The 14,833-nt window shown below is 36.4% G+C and overlaps 1 protein-coding gene across 1 annotated transcript in view; it reads right to left on the bottom strand.

The window, feature by feature from the left end:
• The window catches only part of LOC149801160 (intermembrane lipid transfer protein VPS13A-like), a 354,720-nt gene that overhangs the window by 316,818 nt on the left and 23,069 nt on the right, over nt 1-14,833 (bottom strand). The window contains exon 3 of the mRNA XM_089956772.1: nt 5,174-5,216. Within this exon, the coding sequence (XP_089812898.1) occupies nt 5,174-5,216 (43 nt within the window). The remainder of the gene's footprint in view (nt 1-5,173; nt 5,217-14,833) is intronic.

Genomic DNA, 14,833 nt, shown 5'->3' on the forward strand with positions numbered 1-14,833 from the left:
TGTCCTGAAAATATGGCATTTAAGAGGACAAATTGTTCCCTGCCTTAGGGATCTGAGCATCAACACTAGACTTGATAGATTCCTGTGCCTTTTTATATCTGAGCTTAATTTAGTGTAATGCCTATAGCAATTAGTATAATGCCTATAGCAACTAGTATAATGCCTATAGCAACTAGTATAATGCCTATAGCAACTAGTATAATGCCTATAGAAATTAGCATAATGCCTATAGAAATTAGTATAATGCTTACAGCAATTAGTATAATGCCTATAGCAATTAGTATAATGCCTATAGCAATTAGTATAATGCCTATAGCAATTAATGATGGGCTCACTGCATAGGCCCCAAATAATTTCAATTTGCTCAGAAAAGAACTTGTGCTGAAAAACAAAGTTCGAAGAATAGACATTCTTAGGCCATAACTACTCCAAAAGATGTGGGATGCTAAATCCAAATCATATAAAGTTAAGGTAAGTGGTAGGTAAAAATAAAATTTCTTTGAAATCTAACAATCCTTGGTAAATTAATGCTGCAGCAGAAACCAAAGCCAGAATGACTGGCAAGCAGAATCATATCCACAAATACATATTTGTTTGCAGACGATGCAACTTTGTATACATCTAGCTCTGATACTGAAGTTATCCAAATGAAATTAAACTCAGACCTTATTAGAGTCCAAAGTAGGACACAACAAAATAGGATGGTATTTAATGAAGGTAAAACAAAATCTATGATTTTGGGGACATCACAAAAGCTATACAAGTTAGGGAACCCACAACTATCTATTGCAATAAATAATCATCCATTAGAAAATGTTAAACATGAAAAGCTTGTAGGTGTGACTGTAGATAATAATTTATTATGGAATGACCATATTGATAAGCTTTGTAAAACACTGTCATCCAAAACTGCCCTACTCAGCAGAATCAAGAAATATTTACATATGGAAACTCAAAATCTATACTACAAGTCATATATTCTTCCAACAATTGATTATTGTTCAAATGTATGTGGAAACTGTGCTAAATATGAGCTTAACAGGATTTATAAACTTCAGAAACGAGCAGCACACATAATTTTAGATGCATCTGTTGATCATCCCTCAAAAGCATTTTCTACAGAACTCAAATGGTTCACAATATATGACAGAATAGATTTTCACAAGGCAGTTCTTTTATATAAATGTCTACATGGAACGGCACCAGAGTATCTTCAGGACTTATTCAGGTCTTTCTCAACACAATACCAGTAGAGATCAATATCACATGGAAACCTTCTAGCACCAAAACCAAGAACACAGCAATTTAAAAAGAGCTTCCAATACTCTGGTACAGTTCTGTGGAACAAGCTTCTGTAAAATTTGCTGAAGATATTAGAGTATTTAAGAAGAGATATTATGAGTATGTATGTGCTTCTAATAGATAATGGAATTTAGTATTTTTGTTAAAATAAACAGTAAATATTTCTATCTTCATAGAATGTGCATTGTTATACTCTCCTCAAGAGAGAATAGTCCTTGACTAATGAGTCACCCTCTATAAATAAAGAATTATTATTATTATTATTATTATTATTATTAGCTCTTCAAAAAATAATGTGGACTGCAGTAAATTAAATTCATGCAAATAAAACTGTAGGCCAAATTTGGCTGAAATTCAAAACTCATGATAAAGTAATTTTTTGGGATACCATAGTCAAGAGGACTGATGATTGGTGGGGGGGGGGGGGTGCTATAACTCCTCTATATGCCATAGAATGCAGGAAATCATATTAATTCCAGGTTTTATCAATATCATGGTGCATACAAAATAAGATTTAAGTTTTAAAACCCATAGTTAAGAAATCAGTATTACTAGGATGTAAAGTTAGCAGAATAACTCATCAAAATGATACTGTGGAATGCTGAAAATCAAGCTTACTCAGTATCTCATTGATACCAACATGGCAAATTTGGTGAAAATGTGCTAAAGAAACCAAAGTCAGTGCAACAGGCAATCACAAGGTATAGCTCCTGTCTATAAGGTCATGGAATGCTTAAAATCAAGCATTCAAGATCCTGTTAACTTGATCTGAAATCCAATAGTCCCTGGTATAATAATGCTGTGAAAGCCACAATTGAGGCAGACATGAAATTAGGGGCATAGTTCTTTTAATTATATCAAGGAAACCTGGAAATAAAACTATTCAGCATATGATCAATATCAAAGCCACATTTGGTTGAAATCCAACAAAACCTGGTAAAGATACGCTGAAGAAACCGAAGCCAGGTGGATTTTTAGCCAGAGGACAAAATTCCTGTAAATGACATATGGGGATGCTGGAAATTCTTGTCAATATAAAGCTGCATGTTACATTTGAACAAAATTAAAATCTTGGAAACTTTATTCTATGGAAACCAAAGTATGGAGGATGGGGAATGGGGGGTGGGTGGGGGCTAACTGGTCATGAAAAGCAAGTCAAACTCATACAATGTGTCATTAATATACAGCTGCATAAGAAATTTGGTTGAACTCCAACAATCCTTAACAGAGTTAAGCTACAGAAACAAAAGTTACAATCAGCAATCAGACACTATGACCTATCTAAATGAGAATACAAAAGCCCAGAATTCAAACTCCGCCTTGGTCTCATCAAAATAAAGTTGCATACTAAATATGATTACAAATCAATAATTCCCAGTAAACAAGCGAAGTTATGGAAACCAAACTGTTGACAGACAAATGACAGCTGGCCATACAATGTGATTATTATGGGTCACCATGGGCTAATTACATTTTGTATCTGGAGTTAAGGATTTCCAACAATCAGATTACCTAAGACAATTTAATTTCATTCAAAACTGCATCTGTATAAACTGAAAAAAAAGAGAATGGCACAACCTCATAGAGAATCATGGCTAAAATAAATTGCAAACTAAAATGAAGCATTGATTGTTTACACTGACATTAAGGGCAGCATATTGGAAATTGCAGCTCCTGTTTACAGCAATGAAATCTGGCAAGGACTTTAGGAAAGAAGTGTAAAGTTACTGAGCAGTCATCAAAAGCAGCCAATTTTAATTGCATGATCTTGATGGGCATTATATGAAAAATGTAGAAAAGAAGAAAAAATGTTTTGATCAGTGACACTGCCAATGGCAATACATCATACACAAGAGTGATCCCAATGTGAAACAAGTGTACCATGGTTCATCCCTCAACCTAAAAACAGCTTTTGAACTAAAGCAGAAATGAAAAAGAAACTATTAAGCTGTAACATTGACCTAGAGAAATAAAACCTTGAATATGCAACACAATGCATCTTTTAGTCTTAACATGTAACAAGCTTCAGCCATTTGAAAACAGAGAAGAAAATGTGACTGAACCATAACTATTAATCTGTGACCTTGCCCTTAAAGGTAGAACCCTAAATGTGGCATGTGCACACCTTTTGGAGATGTATATTGTTATACCAAGTTGAATCCCTTCATCTCAATTGACTCTAAAAGTATAGAATGAAAAGAAAAGTGAAATAGAAAAATTCAACTTATAACACCATGACAATGACCTTGAACTTACTATGACCCTCAGTGTGGCACACAACATGCCTTCAAATGAGGACACTGAGTATTCAGAGTTTCATCATTTAAACAGCTCTGAAGTTATGGAGTAGAGAGAATGTCGGATGTAAAAAATTAAATACTGAGCTGTGAACATGGCCTTGACGATAAAGCCCCTAATGTTGTACACAACGAGCCTAGGAAAGATGATGTACATGGATATAAAGTCTCATTATTTAATCTCAAATAGCTTTATAGTAATAGACCAGAGGGGAAAGTTTGATGGAAACATAAAATATTGGGCCATGCCCTTGTCCTTGAAGACCACCCCAATGTGACACAAAGTTTACCTAGTTTTACACCATAATCTCAAACAGCTAAAGAATTATAGTGTGGAATGGAAAGTGCAAAGAAAATGTTAGATACTAAGCTGAGAACTTGACCTTGAAATTAGGACCCCAAATTTGGTTGTTGTTGCTATAGGGTTTAACACCATTTTCAGCACAAGATAGGCTATACATGGCAGCTAGTATAAATGGTGGAGGAAGAACGCAGGAAAACCCCAGAAAGAACCACCAACCCATGAGAAACTATTGGCAAGCTTCCTCACATACCCACAGTGGCCGAGCCGAAAACGTAAACCCATGCAGACAGAGGTGAGATGGTAGTGATCCGTAACAGTGAGCGCTTTAGACCACTTGGCCACATGCCCCCCCCCCCAAACGAACATTTGGTATGTGACACACCATTTAGTAATGAAGTATATGGATTACCAAGTTTCATCCCTTAATCTCAAACAGAATTAACATTGTATAGTAGAAGGGAAAGTGTGATGGAAAAGTAGTGAAACTGACCTTGAGGAGTGAAACTGACCTTGAAGATATGCCACACATCTTCTGGGGATACAGAAGTATACCAAATTTCATTGTTTAATCTCAAATGGCTTTCAAGAAGACAGGAAAGTGTGATGGAAATATGACGTTTTGAGAATGACCATGACCTTGAAGAAGGACTGTATTTGTGGTACATGATATAACTTCTGGTCACAATGTAAATGTAGAAGAATACCAAGTTTCAATCCCTTAATCCCAAGTATAGGTTATAAAACAAAATGGAAAGTGTAATGGAAATTGGAATATTTTTTCTTTGACCATAACCTTGAGACTGAAGACAGCAACACGAGTGTGGTATGTAACACACCTCATAGCGATAATCACATGCATACCAAGTTTCATAAATTAATCTTAAATGACTCTGAAGTTATAAATAGAATAAAAAAATGTAATGAGCAGATAAACATTAAGTAAAGAACTTGATCTTTTAGATATCCCCCCCCCCATGTGGTATGTGACACACCATCTAATGATGCTGTATAGGTGCATCCTCAATCAGCTTTAAAATCAAAGGGTAGAACTGAAAGTGTGATGGAAAACGAAAAATACTGTGCCAGGACACACACATCCCTAAGTCCCCACTGTGCCATGTATGTGACACGTTCTAGCGATAAGGTTTAAGTATACCAAATTTCTTCCATTAATCTGAAATAGCAATGTAGTTACAAAGTGGAAGCGAAAATGTAACTATTTACTGTAACAGTTAATGCAGTACAATACATATGTAAAGGTGATACTTACCCACATATCCTGCCTTTACTTCTATAGGTAGGTCCAGCTCCACCTAGTGACAAAATAAAATACCATCTCAAGAACAAATCATGAATTCTTGTAGATTAATATTACATAATGTAAATACATATTTCAGGAAGAAAATCATTATATAAAGAAATTAAGTCATTTAAATCACTTCAAATTAAATGTTAACACTAGATACAATTATACATGTATTCGACAAGCGGAAATGGAATAATACATTATCCAGCAGCCCAGGACAAATAAATACGAGACCCGTGAGGGGATTGATGCTCTCGTGGCCAAAGAGAATTTTCAGGAATTCTTGGAAGGGCAATTTCTTCCTTTTAATTGCTGAGAGATGAAGTATCTATGATATTCTTCAGTTATAACAAGATTTTAAAATTAGCTGCTGTATTAGCCATTCTAGTTTTCAGATTGGAACCATTTTTATTTCAGACTAAGTAGATAGTTTAAGTCTTTTGGTGAAATTTTCATAGATTAAGGCAATAAATAACTTGGTTTAGCCTTAGAACAATTTGATCATTTTTCATCGTACTTGCATACATTACCTAGGGTGGGTAATTGTTTTTTTTAGTTAAGTGCCTGAAGTAGCATGTATCTCATCATAGATCGCTTGCGGAGAGAGACACAATAAGCATGGTATGCACAGGTATTTTACCCTTACTAATACTCATTTTCCTCTAGATTTAAGGCAAGTTACTTTTCTAATTGACACACTGGTCTTTTAGGATCTTGTCAAGGAGTGTACATTTTCCAATTTGTTCTACAGCCATAGGCATAAGTGTTACATTTTTATTTTGTTTGATATGTGAAGCATATTCAGTTTTAATGTTGTACCATGAAATGTTGTCTTTACCACTAGGCAGATTTGAAACATTGTGAACTTTTGAACCGTTACAAATTGCTATTTAGAGTTTAATTTAGTAGCATGTGTTTATAGATTCTAATTCTGTACCTGTTATTATGACCAATTTGGTTTCATTTTAGCTGTATGTGCAGGCATATCAGGCTGTCTGTCTAGCTGTCTGTATGTCTGTATGGGGATGGAAGCAGATGCGACCATCAAAGCCATACAAGGACGGAAGTGCCGATTTGTAAACTTGTGTGCATGGTGGATCCATGAAGGGGGTGCATGGAAAATACAACTGTGAGCCAACCCAAGAATTCAGGAGAAATGTGTGGTTTGACAATGGACATATGAACCAGGTCAAAATGTTTCATTTGCACATTTATACAAGTATTTATATGAGTCATACGTGGTTATGAATCATACTGACCGTGCAAATGACTTTGAGTCACAAATCATATGTTTGGTACAACTGTTATGTGGATTACAATGAATTATAATTGTTTAAATTGTTTATGTTGCTTCAATTGAGTACATTACTGACTGACTGAATTCAATTTACGTTGATTTTGCCCATCAGGGCATGTTCGACGAATTTATGCCAGCAAAGCTGGCTAATTAATTGATCTTGGGGGACGGAATTAGTGCCTCATCCTCCAGGCATGTATGTGTTCAAGCAACACTAATTAATTTGGCCTTCAGGTCATGGGACTAATTAGTCCCTAATGACCTGAATGTAGGGCCATCATGAGTGGTAATGAACCCAACATGCACTCATGATAAAAAGATGGTATTCAGCTGTGAGTGAATGCACCGTAAGTCAACCCAAATAATATGTAACATCCTCTATAACTGGTCGGAAGCTATGATGTCACATCAGGACACCTGGTTTTTTGATGGGTGGAAATGGTTCCACATCTCCATCAATGTACGATGTTCATGAGAGGCAAGAAAGGCAAGGAACTCAGCAAGCCAGCCATGGATGTCATGTACTTCCAGAAAAGCCAGCCCATACTTATTTCAAATCTAGTCCAGTTATTCTATTGGACAGTAAAAAATACCAATAATGTGTTAGCCACCTGTGCAATTAGATCAAATCCAACAAGTCTAAAAAATTTCCTACTCCTTAACAAATTGATATAATTCTAGTACATAGTGTACATAATAAATACCCTAATTTTTCCTATTTAACTAATATGTCTAAGCAACGTATAAAAAGTTTGGTCACTATAAGGTCATACAAAGTTTTAAGTTTTGATATGGCAGTCCAATGGACCAAGTTTGTCTGCAGCAAACAGAGAGTCTGCAGCGATTCAAGAGAAGCAAGCAACACACAAATTTATCAATGGAGCTAGCGACAGATATTGTCCCAACTCAAGTACTGAGTGCACTTCAAGGACTTGGCCTTGCAGTAGCCACAGGATGGAGTATAAGAGCACAGGCTAAACGCACAACTTTGCTCTTAGTATGGGAAAATGACAGAAGTTGTGAAAAGGCCCAGGACTCGTAACAGGAGACAGCAGAAACAGGTGGAGCAACAGTAGACCCAGTTATCACACCCCTCCAGCCCATCAACTCACCAAGTGACCAAACTCCAGCAGCCTACCTCTCCTACAATTTCAACAAAAGGGGCCAGGATAGAGGAAAAGGCTGCCCAAGCAATAACGGACCATGTTCCAGAACAAACTTCAAAACATCAGGCTGAGAAAATTGCACTAACAAAAACTGCTTCAATACTTCTCACTTCCACTTCCACTCTAGCAGCAGACTTAGAGGTATCCTCCTCTAGTGGTGAAGAAGACGAAGAAGCCATGGGACTAGAACTAGAAATGGAAGAGGGGGAGGAGACTAACCCAACTGTCACACAATACCGGGAGACAGGCCTGGGACCAGCAATGGACGACATTAAAAAGGCAGGACACTATATCAACACAGTAAAATATCTTGCCTGGCATTCTCTAGATACATTCAAACCCCGACCAGCGCAATGGCACTATGGGGTCAGAATTCTGTCCCAATTCTATCAAGATGCCTATACAAACTACCCAGTCCAGCAGCTTGTGGAAGCAGCCTACTACATCTCTTCGCTACAGTTTCCACTTCCCCAAAATTCTCAGAGAGGAAAGAAGGACTGCGAAAAAAGGTAAAGAAGCAGAAGACAAATGGGGAACATTTGCTTTAAAAACCCTTCTATAAGGGCTTCCAATATTCCCTCTTATCTAGGGAACCATTTTGGCTTGGTATCCCATTTTGATAAAACTATTACTGAGTACATGTAACATATGGTGTGTTTCAACTGAGTACAATTGAGTTACCTTCATTACATGAGATTATATGAATTTTACTTTCATTACATGAGAATATATGAATTACTTTGTTTTCCCATTTGTGAATGACTGTGCAAAGTAACTGAATGAATCGTGTGTTTAGAGCTTGAAAGAATCATACTGTAATTGTAGAGTATATACATATTTTTATTAATTCATTTCATAAACTTCCATCTTTCATCACATTGTGTTGTGTTGTCATTTAATCCAAGCATCCATTCAGGTCAAATCCTGTTACAGAAATCCCATGTCAATATGATCATCCCTTCAGGGGCTAGTAGTATCACCAAGAGGGGCAAGATGGCTGCCACTGCAGTCATGTAGGACCAACTAGGTATCATATGAAGTCCACTGGTAAACACCACATGCTGATATGGCCATCCATTTAGGAGGAATAGAGATCATATTTTAAAGATGACCATAATGGTGGCCATATCGCGGGTCAGTTTGCATAATTTTCATTTGGGAGCAACTATATACCATAAGATCTCTTCTGACGAAAACCCTTCATCAAAATAATAATAATAATAATAATAATAATAATGAGGACTATGTATAGCACCTAATCTTTAGAAGCTCTAAGTGCTTTACAACATTAGACAACACCTATAACATAAGAAACACATATAATGCTATGATTACAAAAAAACAAACACCATGAAATTAGAAAACGTAAAAAATATGCTGAAAATATTTAAGGTAGAAAACATTATTAGGTCTTTAAGTTCGTTTGTTTGACTTTCCAGTTAAGAGGAGTATAAACAAGGTTTTTAAAATGGTCACCATGGTGGCTATATTGGACAACAAATCAGAACCATCTTGATTTGGGACCAACAAGACATCTTAAGCATTCTTTTGGTGAAAACCCGAGGCTAATTTGACTTAAAATTTTCAAGGAATAACAAACTTTTCAGGACAACTGTTGTGCTGGCCATACTGGTGGCATAGAGTACTATACACAGATTCCTATACACTAGTGTACTACACACAGATTCCTATATGCTGGTGTACTACACACAGATTCCTATATGCTGGTGTACTATGCAAAGATTCTTATATGCTGGTGTACTATGCACAGATTCCTATATGCTGGTATACTATATACATATTCCTATATGCTGGTATACTACACACATATTCCTATATGCTGGTATACTATACACATATTCCTATATGCTGGTATACTATACACATATTCATATATGCTGGTATACTATACACATATTCCTAGATGCTGGTATGCTATACACATATTAATATATGCTGGTATACTATAGACATATTCCTATATGCTGGTATACTGCAGACAGATTCCTATATGCTGTGTACTATATGCAGATTCTTATATGCTGGTATACCAGTACCACAGACAGATATCTATATGGTGGTATACATTATACAGACTCACTACACAGACGATTCCTATACGATGTGTACCATACACAGATTCCTATATGATTGGTACTGTAGATAGATTCCTTAACAAGAGACTCCCTTTTTCTTAAGCCCACCTTTTATTAGTTAGAGAGTGAAAAACTTCAATATTGGCCTTAACTGGGTTGTGGAAGGATGTATGGACACACTCATGGATGCCAAAATGGTCCTTGTGTTAAGGCAAAACACAACTGTGTTTTTCTGGTCAACCGACCATTGATGTTTTTCTGGTCAACTGACCATTGATGTTTTTCTGGTCAACCGACCATTGATGTTTTTCTGGTCAACCGACCATTGATGTTTTTCTGGTCAACCGACCATTGATGTTTCTCATTGCCAACTGTAGCACTTTTCTCTCCATAGGAAAAAAACAATTATTTTGAAAAATAATCCTGAAATTGATTTGGGCATATATAACATGTTTCACCAAAAAACATTCCTACCTACCCTAATTTTAAAACCAGTGCAATATGAAACACACACATTTGGGGGAGAGGTGTCAAAAGCTTCTGCTCAGGATGGCTTGACGACAAAGCAGGATATAATTACAAAAGCTTTACTGTATGATCATCTCTCTTGATGTATGTTAAAATACTCTCCTGTTGCACGTTAATACACTCTCTTGATGTATGTCAATACACTCTCTTGGTGTATGTCAATACACTCTCTTGGTGTATGTTAACACACTTAATAGTCTCTTTTGAGGTATGTTAATATACTCTTGTTAAGTATGTTAATACACTCTCTTGGTGTAAGTTCATAAACAATCTTGGTGTATAATAATACTTGTGCATAATGTACACCTAAATGTCAAATTCATAAATTTAAATCTAATGTAAAAAAATGCACCATCAGATCAAAGTCTATGTTGTACATTCTTGCTTTTACCTGAAACAAGGGCTTGAACTCTGACCTATCGGCCCGTTGTACCTCATTGGATCTGCATGCAATATGTAAATAGTCCATTTGTGGTCCCTTAACTGGCCATAACATTCATATTTTTTTAAATGTCCAGATAATCACCAAGCAAAATTATTTATAAAACCAACTTATTCTTCAGTATAATGCTGTATAACTATTCATTAATTTTTAAGCTCTTTGTCAGGAATTTTACATTAGAAAAATATATGATTACGTCATAAAAAGCACTTTGGAGTAATTGCTACACTGGTGATAATCAGTCAACATGGACACTACAATTTGATGCTGCTTGAACAATGCACATGAACAAGTTGAGTACTGCTCAACCATATGGAACCAACAAAGACCTGATAAACAACATAGAGATGGTTCAGAGGAGGGCTGATGGATACACAGGGGGCTGCTAGATACACCACAAACGGATACAGAAATACTAGCAGCATCAGTGCCATGCATGGTCATATCCATCTGGAAATGCTCAAGTCCAAGTTAACCAAGGTCCAGCTGACCCTGTTAATCAAGATAGCAAACAACTTAGTGGACATACCTGTGAACAAAAATATGACCCTATCATCTAGCCAAACCAGGGCAAATCACACCAAGAAGTTCATGCAGAAGGAAGCAGCAATAACCTTTTCAAGCACAACTACTTTCCGCACACCAAAAGGAAATGGAACAAATTACCTCAAACAGTTGCAGAAGCTCCTGACTTAGTATCTCACAATCTGGAGCATTCTCCCATCACCTTCTAATACAATCATCAGGTAAAAGTAAGACCTCCCATCACCCTCTAATACAATCATCAGGTACAAGTAAGACCTAGTGATTTTCAGGGCAATATTAGTTGACTCAGTCAAGTCATGATAATAACTGGTCAAAATTTCATGAAAGTACTTTCAGAAGTTAAAAAGTTATACTCAAGAAAAAGGGAGGTCAGAGGCACAGTTTCACTTGCTGTGACCTTCACCTTGAAGTTGTGTGGACATGGATATGGTATGCAACAAATCAATATAGTATACATAATTTGCTAAGATTTCATTAAATGTTCTTTGCTGGATATAATCCAAACAAGGATATAAGAAAAAAACAACCAAAAATATTCCCTTGATGTCATCTTGACCTTGAGGCTAAGGAACCTGGCTATTCTGGAAAAAGATACAAGTCACAGAATTATATTTCTTTGGCCAATACCCTGACGTTGAGGCATGGCTGTGGTATGTAACACAGGATCCAGTTATGATATATTATTGGGCAAAGTGTCATTAAAATCTGTCCAACTGTTACAAAGTTATCTGCAAAACAGGCAAATGTTAATGGACAAATGGGCATCAGACATATGGACAACACCTTAGCTTTACACACCCAGCTTAAGGTAGGCATATGAAAACCTTGAAATGAACCTGTCAAAAGACTAACCTGTCAAAAGACAGCAATGCTAGCCTGCACATATTTATTGAGACACACTGATTTGGATTTACCAGTGCCCAAGGTCATCCCTACTGAGTGAACATTAAGACAAACCAAATTGTTTGGCTAGGTCACACTAACCTTTATGCTTTATACAGTAAAGATATATTCAGTTTTATGAATGTACAACAGACATGGTCAAAGAATCCTGAAGGTGCACAGTCATTATTACAAAGTAGATCACAGTGACCTGATTCTGATACATGGTGTAATATTCCTCAGTATACATGGATCATGCTTCTTGACCATACAATTGTTGTTGTTGTTTTTGTTGTATACATGGCGGCCAGTATTAATGGTGGAGGACGAACCTGGGAAAACCCCGGAAAGACCCACCGACCCACGAGAAGCTACGGGCAAGCTTTCTCACATACCAACATAGGCCGAAACCCGCAACAACTAACCTAAATATCAAAAGTGCATATTGTCAATGAAGTCTGAAATCTAGCTTAGTGGCCAATTTTTGTCATAGTGATCATGGACAATTACAGATGAATGCACACAAGAGCAATTTTACTCCTTGTCTGAACCTACCACAAAATTTGCAAAAGTGTATACCGCCACTGTCATGTAAGGCAAAGTATGAAACACCTAGAACTACTGGGATTTCCTTGTTTAGGTGCCAGCCACAATATAGATTCTTAATTCACGTAATTTAAACAGTCAACCGCAATAAAACTGAGATCTCCAAATAATGGTGATCCAACAGGCATTACTAAAAGTTCATGTTCTGGTGGTTCACTAATTTTTCACACCATTTCAGATAATATGTTGCAAAGTTATCAGTTATAATGATACATTCCAAGCAATATTTGTAACTTTTAGAAATATGAAAGCTATAATATGAATGGTGAATGAAAAATAAGATTTTCTTTGGTCTCAATAACCCTTTAAAAAATTCCCTGAATGTCACCAGAACTTTACCTTCAGATCCAATTATTATAAGCACAACATGATTTTAATCAGATAACAACCAACTGTAAACAATATCAACTACATGTTACCAGATCAGGATATGTTCTGTTCACCTGACATCACAAGTATAACAAACAGTGTGATATGACAGTGGTTGAAGGTGCTGGCAGACCTGGTCATCACACCCAACTTCTTATTATCCATGCTATAATTTGTTTGTCTTCTAAATCTGGGATGTCCTAAAGTGGACGAGTATTGATGTTGTCGACTTTTGCCCATGTCATTTTGGGAATTACCAGATCACAAAGGCAATTCCCTGCTGCTGCTCTCTCTCTCTCTCTCTCTCTCTATATATATATATATATATATATATATATAGAGAGAGAGAGAGAGAGAGAGAGAGAGAGAGAGAGAGAGAGAGATATGTAACATGCAAATTCAGATTGATCAGACTGATTAGCCAAATGGCAATACCAGTAAAAAAATATGGAGTGTGTATACCATTCAAATTGCAAATTTCATATTGCAATTATGTTTTCTTCATTATCAGAGGGAGTTGACAAATACTCACACTGTTGATATTAAGTGAATTTTTTTGCCACTGGAAGGTTGACATCTATGTGCCAAGTTAGGTTGAAATCCAACAAACCTTGGTAAATTAGAAACATGGGAAATCAAGGAGCATAACTCTTATAAATGATGCCATGGTCTTATGAATAGAAAAGCTCACAGAAGATTTGGCTGAAATCCAGCAAACTTTGGCAAAATTATATTGCTGAAACAAATCTTATACGCATTCAGGGTCATAGCTCCTGAAGCACTGGAAATCAAACTCTTTTATGGTCTCACCAATATAAAGCCAGATTTGGCTGAAATGCAACAAACATTATGTCTCATTAGATAGTTTTGTATTTTGACACCTCCCTAATTTTTAAGGTAGAAGGCATGAACCTAATTATTATAAGCCTACCATTTATAAATTCACACAGAAGCTAAATCTGTATTGTGGTTTAGATTTACTTTGAGATAGGCTTGAAAGGAGGTTGCCTTGTTTGGCGACTGCCTGTCACAGTTAGACTAGCACTGGTGATCAAATGCATAACTTGGGCTGCAAATGAACAGCTGACTTGGCTTATATATTTACATATGTCTGCTACAGAGATAAATATCTAAAAATCGAGATGGTTGTGGGGTGATGAAAAGTATGCTCATTTGTTATAGCACTAGTGAACTTTATTCATGCATAAGGCACATACTGATTCTTTTAGCTGCCTTCTCACAGCAAAATATTCAAAATAGCCCTTTGCTGTCAAAAATGAATGTAAAAAAGAGGGGTTGGTGGTAGTGTTGGTTCAGTATAAAAGCCACCAGTTGTATAAGGAATTAACCTGGTTGCCGCAGACAAAATCTCACATGCATGCTAAATTCTACAAAAATCATTAGTTTGTTTTTAATTTCTGTCTTCAGTGTAAAGTATTCTCATTTTTCTACAATAGGTCATTGTCAGATGAAAATTCACCAGATAAAATGTCAAGTGAGACCTTAGTAAAGTTATACTGCAGAAACAAGTCTAAGAGGGTAGGCAATCAGGGGATATAACTCATGCAAATGATGTCATGGAGCAATAGAATAAAACTCTTTCAAGGCTTCATTCATGCAAGTCAGGGGAATAAGAACTCAGGGACTATAGCACCTCTAGATGATGGCTGAAAACTGAACTTGTCACATCAC

Source organism: Sinohyriopsis cumingii, chromosome 4 (assembly GCF_028554795.1).
Source record: "Sinohyriopsis cumingii isolate HCF-2022 chromosome 4, ASM2855479v2, whole genome shotgun sequence".
NCBI lineage: Eukaryota > Metazoa > Mollusca > Bivalvia > Unionida > Unionidae > Sinohyriopsis > Sinohyriopsis cumingii.